General features: G+C 42.0%; 1 protein-coding gene across 29 annotated transcripts in view; it reads left to right on the top strand.

Moving 5' to 3' along the window:
* RBFOX2 (RNA binding fox-1 homolog 2) overlaps window positions 1-17986 on the top strand; it is a 174653-nt gene that overhangs the window by 148216 nt on the left and 8451 nt on the right. For 7 of the 29 annotated variants that reach the window (XM_083700711.1, XM_083700688.1, XM_083700706.1 and 4 more), the window contains 4 exons: window positions 3555-3608; window positions 3729-3821; window positions 4943-5075; window positions 11344-11386. In XM_083700711.1, the coding sequence (XP_083556837.1) occupies window positions 3555-3608; window positions 3729-3821; window positions 4943-5075; window positions 11344-11386 (323 nt within the window). Of the gene's footprint in view, window positions 1-3554; window positions 3609-3728; window positions 3822-4942; window positions 5076-7517; window positions 7637-8335; window positions 8880-11343; window positions 11387-17986 lie in introns of all 29 variants that reach the window. The other 22 variants (XM_083700689.1, XM_083700695.1, XM_083700691.1 and 19 more) reach the window with 8 other exon arrangements.

The raw sequence follows: 17986 nt of genomic DNA, 5'->3' as shown, positions 1-17986 counted from the left end.
ATCTAATATAATAATATTGCTATAAGGAACTACTTTGTACTGAGCTAGACTGGTAATGGCTCTCTGAGCTCAGCACAAGCTTTTTTCCTCCAGCTGTGTTACCTGCTAAGAATTTTTAATTGGCAATATCAAGGATGAGTCATGATTGTAGTTCATGTCCTCCAATACGGAGCCACAGCTCCTCCCCACAAGGATGTACAAGAATTCCCTCGCATTGAATTCAATCATTGGTCCATCCAGCACAGTACCGTTTACATTGAATAGTAGCAGTTCTTCAAGTCTTTGGCTGAGAGCTTTCTTGATGTTAAATATGGAACATTAGTGTGCTTTATTATACAGGTGTGGCCCCTCAATGGTAGCAGTATAGGAGTGTGTGGGTTACTGATATATTCCCCTCCTGGCCTCTAGCATTACATCATAAATCTACTAATCTAGTATTATAAAAAACCATTCAGACTCCAAATTCAAATTTGTACTACTATGTGTACTTCACATGGTTTGCACAGCTCTGACCCGTAAGTTTTCATTCAGTTTATAGGAACATAGCGAGTTAGCAGCTGATCTCTGCTACATTATTTTGTAGAATGCTGTATGACTTTGCTTTTCGTTGGGTAAATATTTAAAAATGCCATTGCAGAGATCTTTTACAGGCCCACAAATTCTGAAAAAAAGTCGAAGAAAAGAAAATATATAATAATTAGAGTAATAGAATCGTGGAGTTGGAAGGCATCATGAGGGTAATCTAGTCCAACCCCCCGTGAGGCAGGAATCATTTGTCCAACACGGGGTTGAAACACATGACCCTGCCTGAGCCATGAAGTGTACTTGGGCATTATGTTCTTGGTTGGTTTGTGTCAGCCCATTTTGACCTGATCTGTTCATGGTTTGTGTAGTGATCTCAATTTCGCTTGTCAGTGTAGCGTTGCTGGATTGGGCTTACTTGTGCCTCTAGTGAACGAAGGCAGAAGGCACTCAGCTCCTAGGCAGGCCTTGCACACAAGAAAGCCCAGCACAGAGCCTGCCTGTCTGCTCGCCCGCCTGCCCGGCCTCCCACTTTTCTGTCCATTCCCAACAGCAAGGGCCAATGAACTGGCTGGCTGGCCTCCCTCACCCACTTGCTTGCTTACTCTGAGGCTGCCTCAGCTCCTGACAACCATCAACCCCTGGCCAGCCCTAGAGGCACCATTGGCCTGGGGAGCTTGAAGCCAGGACTGCTGCAACAGCTGCACAAGCATTTGGGAGGCAGAGACGCAAGAGGGCATTGAGGGAGGGAGGGAGGGAGGGAGGGAGGGAAGGAAGGAAGAAAAGAAGGAAAGAGGGGCACCCCTGACTATCATTCAAGGCACCCCAGGGTGCCATAGCACACCGGTTGAAAACCACTGCCATAGGCCAAGCTTCATGTGAGACCACTGCAGTGGTTCCTTCCACAGCAAGCACCTCTGCATTTCAATTCGTCCATGCCTAAGGGAGACCATGTACTGGTGGACAAGGGGTGTTACCCTCCGAAAAGGAATACCCTTCAGAAATCCCCCAAATACAACCATTACATTGGATGCCAGCCTGCATTGCGAAGGGCAACTGGTCTACATATGGAGAACGAGTGTCTCTCACCAGCATTCATCTCCACAGTTCTGCATTCCAGACACCCGTCTGCAATCCACAGCTACCAGGCGACATGGAGGGCCTTTCTTAAATGGACCAGGTGCAAATAAGTTCCAGCAGAAGCCACCTCCAATCCCTGACTAATTAGCGTTCCTACAGGAAGGCCTTCAACAAGGACTTAAACCTAATACGCTTAAATGACAAGTAGCAACCATCTCTTCTATTCTGACATGTCTAGATAGGCTCATTCTGGCCACTTACCCACTGGTAAAACACTTCCTTTGTGGAGCACTTCTCCAGTGTCCTCCAGTTGTTTATCGCTTTCCTTCCTATAATCTTCATAAGGCACTTCCTGCTCTCCATCACTGCGTCATTCCATCTGAAGTGATCCAACTTTTTTACTTCATGCCATCCAGTTTTCTTAATATTTTGCACACTTGTTGAATGATCAAAACTAAGTTTAAATCTAAATTTAAATTTTTTATCTATGAAGGTTTGAAATTTCAAAAATTAGAGCTACAAAATTTCATATTGGGATCTCAGTGTGATCACATAAAAAAATTGTACACACATGTCTGCATTATTGGGTTTTATTTAGTATAAATGGGTCTTCTTGGAGTAAAATATGACTGAATAAACAAGACTTCCAACTACAATATCAATTGCTTCAGGCATTTCTTTAGAAAGTTATTAAAAGGTCTCTGTAAAGCTAGTCAGGCTTTTCTCTTAACAATGTGATCTAAAACCAAGTGATAATTCTATCATGCAATAGCAAGCTAACGCTTTGAAAGAATTCTTGTTTGTACAAAACAAAAAAAATTCCTTCTAGTAGCACCTTAAAGACCAACTAAGTCAGTTCTTGGTATGAGCTTTCGTATACGTATCTGAAGAAGTGTGCATGCACACGAAAGCTCATACCAAGAACTGACTTAGTTGGTCTTTAAGGTGCTACTGGAAGGAATTTTTTTTGTTTTGACTATGGCAGACCAACACGGCTACCTATCTGTAACTTGTTTGTACATTTCATTTCACGAAGTACAACAAAATACATATTTAAACTTAGTTCTGATCATTCAACAATTGTACAAAATATTAAGAAGATTGGATGACATGAGCTAAAAAAGTTGGATCACTTGGTATGGAATGACCCCACCCACCTTTGAGCCACTGAAACAAGTCCACTAGAGGCACAAGTAAGCCCAGCCCAGTGATGCTACACTGGGAAAGCAAATCTACCCTTCAGGTAGGTACAGTGGTACTTCTTTTTGGTAGAGGAGCTCTGAGGCAATAGGGTCTCTAGTTTAGCACAAGGAATTATAGTGCAGAAGTTCAGAAACTTGTATGATTCTAACCAACACATACTGCATGGCAGCAGCAATCATAAACTGACACCCCATAGTTTATATGCCTAGTTTTGGAGGTGGCCCTTTCCAGTTAAGTCAATGTGTGGTGCATCTGCACCAAATCCTAGCTCCCACAACTGCATTGTGAGCCAGATCTATTAGGACAGGCATTTCTCATGTTCTTTCAAATGTTCATCATCACACTTAACACTGGGAGCTCACCACCAGGTGTTCAGAGATCTCAGGCCTTAATTTCACGAATCGTTTGTTTTCTTTTTGTAAAACAGCTTGTAGTAGTCACTTTAGCCTTCATCTTTTGCATTTGCTTCCTTACTCCAACCATTACCTTAAAAAGAATAAAGACTCATACTTGAACCGCAGGAAGTAATTGCACATAATTTTTACCAGAAGGAATCAGTTGATTTTATGCTTCTTCCATCTATGTCCAGAACGTGAGAATTTGGGAAAACCTAGCCTGCCTTTATACACAGCAGCAATCTGCATGGAAACAAGGGGGGGATATGCACCAGAAGCTACACTGCATATATTGAGCTGTTTGCTCTTCCCCTGGGGTAGATCTTGATGCTCATTCTGTCTTTATTCTTTCAGGTTGGAAGCTGAGCCCTGTGGTTGGAGCAGTGTATGGCCCTGAATTATATGCAGGTAGAAAACGTTGATGCGTCTCTTTCTGCTTTTTAACTGCAGTGGTGTTTGTTTGTGTTCTCAAACTGCTGTTTCTTTATAACCTTTTTACATTTTTTATTCTTTTTAAAACTAAATTAGCATCCAGTTTTCAAGCAGATGTCTCGCTGGGCAATGACGCTGCAGTGCCCCTGTCAGGAAGGGGGGGTATTAACACTTACATTCCTTTAATCAGTAAGTAGCCCCTATTGGCCCCTGTATTGTTACTGTGCTTGAGTAAACAGTGATCTGTTAGCCCTCTTATTTTCAGTCTGTATAATATGTACTTGAAAGGATGGGCTTTGTTAGAAAGTGACAGCACTTCTCTGGGCAGTGGTCTTGACCCTTTCCATCTTGCAGCACGCCTGCAAGCCTGCTTGTGGCTGGGCTTGCCCCACGTTACAAGAGTGCTGTAAATCATAAGGGAGGAAATGTACACCAAGGAACCAATTGCTTTAGAACTGAAGAAGTGAAACAGGCCGCACTCCAAAGTACATATTATTCAAGCTACTAAACTGCGAGTCCATCGCAGGCCCCCTTGTGGCATGCGCCTGGAAGCACCTTGGGTTGGATTTGTGCCTTGTGACTGACTGGCGCCTTCTGGGTATCATCTGTCATCGCCTTGTGTTCCCAGCTGCCTTCTGAGGTTTAGACATGTTTTGCCCTGAGCCAGTTTACTCCAGCATGAAGTGTAATAAAACAGGGCCCAATATATACGAAACCACTTAATGGTCACCTATGCCGGAAGGTGGGCTCTTGGTAAACTGGCACATCGCTATCAATTTTGGCTACATTACAGGAGATTCTTAGGTCCTCTCTGTACTTAAATTGAGTGTGGGAAGAATACACACGCACACACACCAAATCTTGATGTCAGCCCACCAGTTTAAGAGGCTCATAATAACAACAGACTTTTAAAGCCAGCCCGCCTGCCCCCAGTATGTGGAAGAGTCACCTGCCTGTATAAGTGGCAACTCTCTGTGCTTCTCGGACTGTTTCTAACCAGACTGCATGGCATTATTAAAATGGGGTGGAGGAGGAGGAAAACAGTTTGCAGTTTGTGATGGATGAGGCATGACACAGCATTAATCCCTTGCATGCCAGGCCTCTCTGCAACCCTGCCTCCCCTTCAAGGCCATGATGTAGCAAGAGGTATGCAATGTCACTGGGGCTCAAAGCATGCTCCTTTGCAGGACAGGTGCGAAACATTTCTCCAGCTCTGGAGTTGCGTATCGTTCTAGTCAAAGATGGCTGTGGTTAACTGGGCGGACGTAGTGATCCTTCTCATATCTTTCCTTGTCTGTCTGTCTTCACAGTTCCCGGCTTCCCTTACCCAACTGCAGCCACCACAGCAGCCGCATTCAGGGGAGCTCATCTGAGGGGCCGAGGGCGGACAGTGTATGGCGCAGTGAGAGCAGTACCTCCAACAGCCATCCCAGCTTACCCAGGGTAAGGGTTGGAAATCAACACGCAGTTCTCCGCAGAACCTGGGAGTTCTGCTGAACCCCTAAAGAGGAGGGGAAATGAGACATGATGGATGGTGAGAGTCAGGATATGCCAACACCAGAGCACTCTGCACCCAATTGCCTCTGGAAAGGGAAGTCCAAAATCTTAACATATGTGACTGGGAAAAACTTTAACCGTCTTTTGGGGGTGCATCAGTGAAGGGCAGCTGTTTATCTTAACGTGTCAATTCCGCTATCATGTGGTAGCAATTCGGCTGCATTGGTAAAGTAATATGCCTATAAGAGTTAAGGAAAGGGTGTAGAGTCTGGAGTGAGGCAGCTTCTGCACTCTAAAAGTCCAGTATTGTTGTTATCCAGGAGTGGCAAGCATTGCTTCTCAGTTTCATGGTATTCTTCCTGGAAACGGGACACAGAAGAGACATTCAGTTACCCACAATGGATTTGCTTTCTTGGTTGGAGACATTTTGAGAAGAGTTAAAATAGAGATCTATCAAATCTTATTTTTAAGATAGGATAAAGGAAGGGCTGAAAAGTGTATAAAGTCCAGTTTTTAAAAAGCAAAACGAAAAGCATTGATACAAAGTGTGTCTTAATGTGTAGCCTTACTTCCTTGGCCTTTGGTTATTTCCCATAGTGTGATAATGAATCTGTAGCAACCAGCGGCTCTATTGTTATTTAAAAAGTAAAGCAGCCCGCACCTTTGAAATAAAAGTTGTTGGTTTTTTTAGCCTTGACAGGATGCCAGAAGCTCAGACATTTTTGTTGTAAGATTTCACTTTGCACCCTGAGGAGCCTGCTTTGTCTGTAATGCTGTTCTCCAAGCATCTTTCACAGATTAAAATCCTTCTCAGAGGAAACCTGAGCAGGAGAGAAGCCACCTAGACAGGGCAAGTTAGAGCCTGTTCCTCTCTTCCTCTGACTGGGAGCAGTTATATACCAAATCGCCTGCTGCAGAGGTGGGCAATTGCAGCTGAATAAAATGCATGTAACTTGGCCAGTGGCACGGAAGGGAAACACTGGGAATGGAAGTAGGAAAAATGGGGAGTCTGCCTTCTTTTGACCTTGGCTTTGGCACTGCCTGCTACTAGCATAGATTATAACTGAGGAAACATGGACCTCAGCAGAAAAAAGTTCTCCATTCCTGGTCTGCTGTCATAGTGATATATAGGAATGCTCTGGGTCATGGTAGTTCAGTTGGAACATCTTAATAACTAACAAGATTGGATTGCTGTGCCCAGAATTTAAAATGAGTTAAGGGAAGCAATATGCAGTTGCCAGATTTTCATTTCTTTTACAATAGAAGATGGTATAATTATAACTTGCTTACTGTTCCACTCTCATTAGTAGCAAATACCTGTGTGGAGCATCCTTCTTGATCTGTACAGGAAGAATTTCTAGAGCAGTCCTCTGATATTTCCCCCATGAATTAATCCTGTGATTCGTGTGTAGTCGTTTGCTGTCCTTGTTGTTATCCCTGATAGTAACGGCTAGAATATTCCTAGAAAAGATGCTGTCCCTGATAGAACATGGGAGAACATCTTCGAAATCTCAATAAGATGTAAATTGAACATTTAAATCCAGCGTAGTGTCAGAGTTCCAATCCAAAATGGGTCTCAGAATATAGATAGAACTGTATCTATTCAAGTGATGTTAAATTATACACTAGTTGGGGAAAGACAATAGTAAGCAAGCTGCTCCCTCAAACTGCCCATAACTGTACTAGTTAATTTTGTAAAATTGACCAATAACTCACCTTCTGTCGTGGTTGTAATCGGGAAACTCCTGTACGGCAGATGATAAAGAGTTTTAGTTTCTTCTGGTAGAGAAAAGAGAATTTTTGATGGTACAATTTGTCTCAGTATACTAGGCCAGGGAGGGAGAGACAGCTTTGCTAGTGAACCAAATAAGTTTCTTTTTCTGAGGGCATAATCACTTGCTGCTAGATAGTACATAACTTTTATTCCCTCCCCCAAGTGTTTTAAAATGAACCTTTATAAGAGCTGAGTGTTTTTATCCATCTGGTAAACTGCTGAAATTTAGCAAACCACTAGATTCTCTGCAACTCATTCTTATACAAGGTGTCGTTGAAATAATCATAAACATACTTTGTTAACAAGATGGATCTGATAAACTCAACCCAGCAATGAAAGGCCCCTGATTTTCTTCCTTGTAGTGGCCTTTTTCTCACTGCCGAATCAGTGTTACTTTCTTTGTTAAGTTAGTGTCATCAAGCCTGTTTGTCCACATCAGCTGTGTTTTTGTAGATCAAAGTGCCACTTTGTCCATAGGGAATGGATTATGACCATAATGAGACTGGATACCACCTGATCACTTAAACTTTCATCACTGTAGAAGCCTGGTGATCATAAGGCAGACTTACAGTCAAGCTATACAGTCAAGCTATGTTGTTTGTAACTTCCTGTAGGTGGGTATGTTGTGATCAGAGTGGGAGAATCTTGGCATCATTTTGTACTCCAGTCGGCATATGGAAAAAATTACAAGTAACACTGCCTCCTTCCTCCTAGCCTGTGATAACATTAACTGGTAAGCCAGAGACATGCACCCAAGGATCTCATATATGGAGAACTAATGCTTTTTAATATGAGTAATTTAGCATACAGCTTATCGAAAGGAACAAAGCAGGAGAAAGCTGTGCAATGCTAAAGCATGCATTCATAACCAGGGCTGTGGCAAACCCTCTTTTCCTTCCTTGTCCTCCCCTGGTCCCCTGGCCTACCAAAGCAAAGTACTTTATACTATGAAATATTGCAGTAAGTGTTGGGGCTTTCACGTCTCCGGTTTTTCGCTTCTGGAGGTGCTGGGAGAAACTAATTAGTGGCTGTTAGATGAGAACTTCTGTTCACCTAAACTCTCCAGGTGCTTCTCTCTGCTCTGGAATGTGTCGTTACTATCAGGGATTCCCCTTATTTTTCAATTTTTGGGCCTTAGATCAGCCACCTAATTATCTCCGCTTTTGAAAGCAATGCATTGTGGGTATTTCTTTCTTGGTTACATGTAGCTGTGCCTGCCTGGATCAAGAGTATTTATTTGGATTTTCCCCCCCGCCCTGAGGTGTTAAATCAGTACTTTTAAAGTACTTTGCATGCTTGTGTGATCAGCCAAATCTTTTCGCATGTCTAATGTACAGGGTATATAACAGGTGATGTATGGATATCAGAAAGTGATCGCACAAGGGTGCAAGATGCATAATTATACGCAACTTTTGGTGTGCTTCTGACCTAGGTGGACTCCAGCCCTTGATGAACTCTTCCTAAAGAACTTGTTGGTACTATCTGAAGCCCATTACATGAAGCCAGTTTGTCCATGTGTTTTAGAGGGTTAACTAAAACCCTGGTCCAGGTTACCAGCTAGAAGCAAGGTTTCTCAAGTCGTGTTTCTCATCTTCAGGGCACTGGGTCCTTTAAAAAGAAAAGAAAGACAACACACTATTTTGTATGACGATACAAGGATTGTTCTTTCCCCATCCCCCCCTTTGCATACTGTCTCCCCTTCTGCCCTGCCCGCCTGCATGCTGTGGAGGATGACATGGAGCTGTCTAGCGTGCGTGCGCACACACAATCTCTTGCTGATTTGCTCCTGCCCGAGAGCCCAGGTTATGGTTTCATACATCACCTGCCTGTGTAAAATGCATGTGCATGCTGCCGTCCTCAATAACCGGAATGTGTTTTCTGTTCTTTTTGTTTTGTTTTTTTGTTTTTGTTTTGTTTTTGTGTGGATTTTCTGCAGTGTGGTTTACCAGGACGGATTTTACGGTGCTGACCTCTATGTAAGTACACACACCGGAACCTTTTCATCCCCAACCCCCCTGATAAGCCAGCCTTTTTTTTGTTTTGTTTTGTTATTGTTGTTGTTGTTGATGTTTTTAGTTCGTTTTTCAAATATAATTTACTTTGATTTTCTTCTTCCTTGTGGATATATACATTTATATTTATATATTTAAGAATGCAAGCATGTTTCTCTGTCACTGCACTTGCCCCTGGGCGCCAGATCTGCTGTGCCTCTAGGTTTTCTAACCGTTGCCAGGGTCAATTTACAAGGTTGAGTGTCCTCTTCACACAGGTACGGTATATGCTGCTAATCAACCTGAGAGATGATTACCAAATTAAAACTTCTTGCCTGTGCATCTCCGATTGGCGTAATTTCAACCCTAAAATAAAAAATGAATAGATAACAGGATTGATTTGGCCTCAGATCTTTCCTTTCCATCACTTCTTTACATTCCCCCTCTTGGGACCTTTCGAAGGTTTTATTGATGTAGGGAGCCTAGAGAACTCAAGGTTTACAAAGCCTACGCAGTGTAGAAATGTGAATGCTAAGCCTTCTTAGAAAATGTTTGCCCTTGACCAGTATCAGGGTAACTTAAAGGTAGCACATTGCTCCTTCATTCCCTGAATATAATGGTACATTCTGGCCCATAGTTAGTTCTCTGTAGTTCTCCTGAGCAAAAGTGTTAGGTAAAAGGTCGTCATCCTACTGTACCTCTTGAAACTTTTCATTACCTATGTGATGCATTCCCATGTGATTCAAGAAGCCAGCCTGATCCACAGAATTTCTTGGACTCTGATTTACATGTGCATCTCAAAGATACCTGGCTCATAAGCAGAATAACTAGGGGCGTACTTTCTTTCTCTCTCACTCACTTTATAAGAGAGGTTAAAATAATCTCCCCATATGCATCTGCTGACAATACAACTTAGCCCAGTATCACCCACTTTGTATTAATTTGAATAGTGGCAGCAGATGTACAGCTTTGATGTCACGAAGACCTTGCAGTTAGGACAGGAGAATGTCGTATTTTTCCTACTAAAGAAAATAGCCTCATTTTTAAAATCATGTCATTGTTTAAATGGATCCCTTGGTGATGGATGGGGCAGCCTTCAGTTGCTTCTGGTCAACTTCATAAGGTGACATTTGTCCTGTGTAGGCTAGCTGCAGCAAGTGTGATGCACTCTGGCTAAACATAGAAAATCCTATTTTGATGGTGATATTTCAGCTCAATGCAGGCATCACTTACTTGTGGATCTTATGTACGCATTGCTTCCTACCTTGGCCAGATTCTGTTATATGTAATTTGTGTAGAAATTCAAAAGGATGACCCTGGGTTTCCGCTAGCACTCCTAAATTGCTGTCACATACAGAGGAGACAGCTGGATACTAGTCATGCAGTGAGGAGACAAGCAAATGAATAGCATCTTTTGCTTAGCATCATCCCTTGCACAGCCAGAGATGCGAATGACAAGAAAGGTGTCAGGTGTGGTAATTTCCCCACTCTTGTTGAAAGGTTCCCCCCCCCCCCAACCTGACTTGTTTTTGGCAGGCAGCTATTTTAGTAGTATATAGAATCTGCACGCCTCTTTTTATCGCATAGTACCCTTGGCACTGAAATATCCCTGAGGCCTGAAATGGCATTGATGGGTCATTTAGCTATAGACAATGTGGATTCCATACTTTTGTGGGGTTGAGGAAGAGATCAGAATTAGAGTAAATGAAGTCTCTCAAGGTAGATTAACCAAGCTTTTCCCATTGCTTTTCATTGCCAGCTGAACTGAAATGTATGGCTACATCTCAGTCATATCTTCTGAGCAATCTGCTTTCTGCTGTCTTAATTGGCATGAATCAAAACGAGTGCTGTTTACTTGTAACAACTTGCTAGCTATTCATTTTCCTGCCTCTGGGAAAATAGCTCTTGTAAGGGGAATGATGAGGGTATCAGTGTTGTGTAGCTGTTCTAGGAAGGTAGTGAAGGAAACCTACTGGACTGCAAAGTCACCTCCGTGAAGTTTAGATGGTGGCGACAAACTGAAGAAGGAAGAGAGGGAATGATAACAAAGGCAGAGAAGAGCAAATAGAGAAAACTGGCTTCTCATTCTGTTCCCAAATTTTACTGTCCTTTTTTCTGTTCTCCTCTCCCTTTTTTTCCTCTGAGGCAATCATCCTGCTTAGCTACTTTGTTTTCATGATAAAGGCTGTCCCACAAGATTTATTGCTTTCTGGCATTAAAAATGCAGGTAACTAGCCCCAGGGTGCAGAAGATAGGTTTAAGAACTAACAGCTTCCATTAGCATTGGTTTACTTTGCTAGAGCAGCTGACTTAAAAGACCAACCGTATATATGAAAAGCGTGCTTGCATCCTCTGGAAAGAAAAGGCTGGTAAGCCCTTTGGGCTTTTTGTGTGATTGTTTCCTTCCACAGCTGTGTTTTTGAACTGCTCTTCCTGTGTTCTGTTATAGAATAGTCTTACAGGAACCAATCATTAGCGCTAAAATACCTCAGGTAGGAGTGCCAGTGTGACCTGCCAACCAATCAGATTGTGGATTGCAGTGAAAAAACAACAACCTTGAATTAATACTAACAGTTCCAACATCAAATTAGAGATGGGAACAGAGTCTTTTTTTTTTTAAGGCCAACATACATTTGTGAGCATGTGATCAAAACTCCAGTACATCTCAGTGCTGCACAAACCATACATTCATAACAAATAGGGCAACTTTCCTAAACCAAAGTAGAAGCAACGAGGCAAGTTCCTTGATTTGTCACCCATACACAACCAGTGCAGCAGAAGCACATTTTTATTCTCTTTTTTCTGTTCTATAATCATGCTTCATACAGGGCATACCTGCTGACTGTTTTGCAAGAAAACCTGGGCATTGGTTAGATCCCATTCTATTATCTGTTACTTAGTTTGGAAGTAGACACTTGGAATTTGAGGGTTAGAAAGATAGGAAGAAGGAGGGAAGGAAGGAAGGAAGGAAGGAAGGAAGGAAGGAAGGAGAGAAAAAGAAAGAAAGAAAGAAAGAAAGAAAGAAAGAAAGAAAGAAAGATCAAAACAATTGGCTGGAGTTATTTTCTGAGATTTGGCAACTGTCAACAGCATAAGTGGTGTCCTGATGGTGCCCTAGAGACAAGAAGCTGGTTCACATAATAGAATTCCAGTAAATATCCTTTGCTGCTTACTCTGAGTAATTGTCTCTAGTTCACTTAGTCTCACATTTATGCTGTGTTACAGAGTATTGTTGTCATCTTAAGATTTTGATGCTATGGCTCTGGTTTGTCAGGAAAGATACCACCACTACCCAGCTGTAAATACATTTTTGAAACTCCCTAAAAACTTATAAATGGGATTAAGTGTCCCAGAGGAGGTGAAACGCTGTATCTGAACATGGCTTAAGCTAGTTTACACTCAGTGTTTTTCTCCACAAAAGCAGTCTCAGCTTTCCCAAGTTATGCCCTGACAGCTCATAGGCAATTCCTGTGGTCGCAATAGGTTGCCCCACCCACTGCTGCTACATTCATAGGAATTGCTGCTGTCGTATGCAGGTGGTGTGACCTCCAGTTCACACATTATATTTTTTTCTCCACATGGGCACATAACTCTGGAATGGTCATGACTGTGCACATGGAAGAAAGAATGTATTATGTGCAGCTTTGACATTGCAAGGAATCTATGACTATTATTTGAAAACAAAAAAGAACTAGAAGATGGTGCTCAAGTATGCCAAAACCTTAAAGCACCAGTATCTGCAAAATTCTTATAGCATCATGGTCTTGAGGATACAGTAAGACATGACAAGAGGAGAGAGGAGCAGAAATCATATTTTGGATCATGGTTGTGGTTTGTGTGTGTTTCTCTACAATGTCATGAATATCAGTGTGTGATCAACTCTGGAGCCATGTAGTTTATACTAGGCCTTAAAGGTTCACACTGCAAAAATAATCACAAGAAGTATGTGTGTGTAAAAGCATGGTCCTTGTGTTCATATCAGACAATTCTTCAACTTAAAAGCTTCTTTGCATATTGATAAAATAAACGATTGCATCATTTTCTTGTAAAGTGAAGAGGTGTAAAAAGTTAACATAGCAAAGTTATGCCTGTACCCAAAAGCCCCTATAATAGTTTCAGTATTCACTGAAACTTTGGTTTGGCTGAACTAGTGTTTGTATTGCTTGAAACAGGTACTGAAACCACAGCTGTTTTGTGGGGGGTACTCAAAAATCCAGAGAGATGTTTCGTTATGCCTTTGGTTTCTGAGCTGTAGTTTATATTCCTGCTTTTTCAGTTGCCCTCCAGAAAGCAGAATAATTGAGCTTGGTGTGTTTTTGCCACATTGCTCAGGATATCCCATGTGACTGATAGATGAGAACCCTACAACCCAAGTTTGTAGGGCTCCTTATGTATACATGGGATGGGAAAGCATAATTAAAGACAGCTTCCCACTTTGCTAAAGCAGCACCTGTCCTTGCTGCTCTCATTTATATGACCTCATGCTGAAGCAGATAGCCATACAATGTGAAGAGCCTTTCCTTTACCGTACATTTGCTCATTAAGCAGCCACAACCACATTGCTTCCTCCCCTGCCTTGCTTCCTCTTTACGATAGAGGCTTTGTTTATGGCAGAAAGGAATCTGGCATCGCATGCTCACAGTTAAACTCAATTGGTTTTGAAGGTGATGACAATGCGGTCAATGTCCTTTACCTAATTGAAATTTGGAGAATTTGGCACAAATCACCTAGAAATTGAGATTAAATAATTTTAAGCATATGCTCATTACTGCCCAGCTGCAGAGAAATATAGAACAGCTGGTCATGATCTGTCCCTTTCACTGGTTGACAAGATCACTCAATATTGCTTTAAAGGCTGTCCTGTGATGATTAGGGTTATTTGTGAGTAGCTGCAGAGAAGTGTAAAATAATACTTGAGGGTAGGAGGTGGGAAGAACAGGATAATCCTATGTGATATAGTCAGCAGGCTTCTTCTGGGAGAGCCGTGGACATGCCATAATTGTAGGAGGGTGATGTTTTGCAGGGTCCCCTGTGCATGCTCTAAGGAATTTCAGATAACTTCAGAGTAGTGCAAAAATCCAGAAAGTCCTGCTGCGTGAAGAATCTTGCACCAGGATTTTACACGTCTGTTTCACAGACACACATCTAAAACATTCCTCTGGTCTGGAGAAATAAGTTCATTATATATTTTTTTTCTTGTTGCATTATGACCTGCTAAATTTCAAGCAAGCACCATCAACAACACAAACAGCTACTTGTACATGGTCCTTCCTTTTCAGTGAGAAGCATGTTAGAGATTCATTTAATCCCAGCTCTTGACTTCATTCAACACACCCATAGTAAGGATTTGCAGTCTTTTGCATCAACACTGATGCAGTCATTCACACGTACACACCTGCCATTTTGTATTAACAATTTCACCTCTGCATAAGTGCATGCTTACCAGAAAATACACATCAACCCTTTAAACTTCATTTTTCCAATGAATTATTTTTCCTTTCCCCTCCATTCATTGTGCAGTTAGCTGAAGAAATGTTAAGATCTCGCTCTAAATCTCTCAGTGGAGTCTCTGTTCCCTTCTCTGATATAACAGATGGGTTATTGCTTGTTATAATTATTAACATTTGTGGTGTGGGTCAGGGTTAGGGTGGGGATTTATTTATTTATTTATTTATTTGGGGTGTATATGGGACTTGTTAAGGTATGCAATGTTAACTCCAGTGGTGACTGACTGTTTCCGTAATAGCAGGTCTTTGTGGCTGCACGCTCTAGTTATTGAGGCTGTGTACTTCACCAAGCTTGTGGTAGAGTCTAGGGCAAACTGCTGTCCCAAGAGAATGCTGGGATAGATAGAACTAGCCAATATCAGTCTGAACGTGGTGATTTTGCTGGTTGTTTTTAGTTCCAAATGTCGGCATGCTTAGTTTTCATTTTCTTTCTCAAATTTGATTAATTAATGTTACACCATTCCCTTTTCCCACCCTGATTCCGCTCTGTTTTATTCCTTTACAAGAAATGCAAGTTAAAGAGACTGAAATGGGGAAAACCTTTCCTTCTTTTCAAACTGCATCTTGTCCTCATGTCCTCAATCCTGCCGAACACAACTGATTATCTGAAATGTCAGTAGAAAAATATCATGGGAAAGGAGCGTGCTGGGCACATTTTGAGGCAAGCTGCTCAGCCGTCACTGTTGCCAAAGACAGAACTGGCTAAATCTGAGCATGCCTGAATATCAGATGCATTGGTAGTTCTGCAGCCTGATTTTTGAAAAAGGAAAGAAAAGGGATGATTGCTGCGAATGTGTATCAAAGCTTACTTTGATCTGCTGTTCACTGTAAGATTCTCTCTTAGCTACTAGTGAGCAGCACAATGGGATTAACAAAGAATTAAAACAGAGCTACTGTGGGAGGCTTAGTGTCATGTCATTTCCCTATTTAGGGAGATGCAATAGAGCAATTCTCCACTCTGCTGTAGCAGGGGACTATTTTGGTGCCTATTTTTGGAATTATCTTAATGCACCATAGATAGGTAAAGCAACTTGCATGTGAATCAGGGAGAAGGACCCCCCTTCCCTCCAATAGAGCTTTGAAGATTAGTCATTTCCCAAGGGTTTGTACACTGCAGAAGTGGAACAACTGAAAAATTTGCAATATTTACTATGAGCTTCTCCACCTGTAATAGCTAGATGGGGAGGAGATACTATTGTGTTCATACTGAATTTGCATTCATAATGAATCTGTTCCATACTTCTAACACATCTGCATTCTTTGGTTTTAGACTGCCCTCTTCCTTGCATCCCCCCTCTTCGAAATACAGCAACTCCAAAAAAAGTCAGAAGTATAAAAAGAAAATTACAATTGTCCCTGCACAGCTATGGATACTATGCAATAGATGGGACAAAACGTGCACCTGGCTTTTGCAGCCTTGCGGTTCACTTCATTAGGTAGTAGTTGCCATTTTGATCCCAGAGAACATAAAGTACAAGTGAGGTGAAATGGCATATTTTTATTGAATGAACCCTAGGTTGGTTGCAGGAATGTTAGTATTCTTTTTAGTTTTTCCGAAATCTTTTGAGTTACTGGAATTATTGGGTTATTGGCATAATGCAAGCTTGAGAACCTGCACGATATCTTCTTTATTTACACAGAGGATGTTTAACTCAGTGACAGTAGTTTCAAGCTTCATGATTTGCTGTTATAATTTCTGTTCTGTATAAGCCATTTGAGTGGATGTTGAAATGGAACTTTTAGAAAAGAAGAAGGTCTCTCCATTCCATGGGATATCATATTCAAGCTGATTTTACATCATTTGTCTTAATTATATCATTGGTCCAGTAAAATTGCAATAAGTAGATCAATTTTATCAATATGATAAAATAAAAAGATGCAATAAGAAGTTTCCTTCCCATGATTGCAATGGTATCCTAGAACAAGCTAGTGTTTTTAAAAGTTAAATTATATTCCAAGAACAATTAAATTAAAATAAAAGGGGACGCGGGTGGCGCTGTGGGTAAAACCTCAGCGCCTAGGACTTGCCGATCGCATGGTCGGCGGTTGGAATCCCCGTGGCGGGGTGCGCTCCCGTTGCTCGGTCCCAGCACCTGCCAACCTAGCAGTTCAAAAGCACCCCCGGGTGCAAGTATATAAATAGGGACTGCTTACCAGCGGGAAGGTAAGCGGTGTGCTGCGCTGGCTCGCCAGATGCAGCTTTGTCACGCTGGCCACGTGACCCGGAAGTCTCTGCGGACAGCGCTGGCTCCCGGCCTCTAGAGTGAGATGAGCGCACAACCCTAGAGTCTGTCAAGACTGGCCCGTACGGGCAGGGGTACCTTTACCTTTTTAAAAGGTCCAGCAACAAAGCACAAATGTTCCATAAAATCATACTGTACAGCTGAGCCACGCATTAAAAGAAACTTGGTTAATGTCTCTTCATAATGTCTTACTCTTAAGCAATATTTACTAATATTAGTAACACTAACAACATGTGGCTGTACAACATGAAGACTTGAACTGAGTCCCTCTTTAAAGACTTCAGGTTAAGGCAGGCAGGCAGTTTTGTGCAAGGGAGAAGTTGGGGCTATGGGCAGGTAGTTGCATGAATGAGAGAAAATAGGGTTATGAGGCTTGGTAAGGGGAGCTTAAATGTGACTAGCAGCAGATACAGAGAAGAGATGGGGTAGTGGTAGTCCAGGAAATGGTTTATAGAAGGTGCAAAGGATTTGTGGAGGGTTTAATGGAGGGGTGAGGAAAGCATGCTGTTTTTCGCTGATGAAGACTGTATTACAGATATGGTAGTTCATAAAGGATAAGTGGAGGGTCTTACAAGCTAAGACTCAGTCATAGTCTTTGTCCTAAGCAAGAAAGTGCTGCTGCAGAGACTTACGTGGGAAGACTTTGGCATAGCAAGAAGAGGCTGGAGGGGGGGGACACACACACACAGAGAGAGGTATTCTGAATTGACTGAAGAAATGGGGGAGAATGAGATGGCAGGAAGGAAGTCCATCGATATGAATGGCACTTTAGTTCTTTGGAGACACATAGGGTTTGAGCTTAACAGTCTGCTTTTGAGATTTCATTTCAACATGCATTTTCATGTATAGAATTTGCCTCTCAAATGTTGACTTTACCTTGTACATGTGCCTGTAATGATGAATTTCAGGCCTCCATCCAATTTAAGCAAACCTACTTGGGGACAATTCTTTTCGTGTGTGTGTGTGTGTGTGTGTGTGTGTGTGTGTGGCCATGCAGCTTGCATTATACATTTGCTGCCCTTAGGGATGACTCTGTTGGTTGCTTGTCTCTTGGGTTATCTACCCTTTCGGTTCTGGCTAGCCCAGAAGATCAGGGCTATGAAACTGGTTCATGTGCATCTTGATGCCTCTCTTGAGGATCTGGGCTTGAAACTTTCCCTTTTCCTCAACTAACAACAATAAAGTAGGAGAATCTCTTGAGTTATTCTACATGTTTCTGGTTAAAATGATAACCATTTGTGACACTTGCTCCCTCCCAAGGAACTCTCTTTACCGTTACAGATAGGTAGCCGTGTTGGTCTGCCATAGTCAAAACAAAAAAAATTCCTTCCAGTAGCACCTT

The sequence above is a fragment of the Podarcis gaigeae genome (genome assembly GCF_964106915.1).
Source record: "Podarcis gaigeae genome assembly, chromosome: 10".
NCBI lineage: Eukaryota > Metazoa > Chordata > Lepidosauria > Squamata > Lacertidae > Podarcis > Podarcis gaigeae.
The sequence above is the reverse complement of the archived record's forward strand: the minus strand, read 5'-3'. Positions and strand labels throughout refer to the sequence as shown.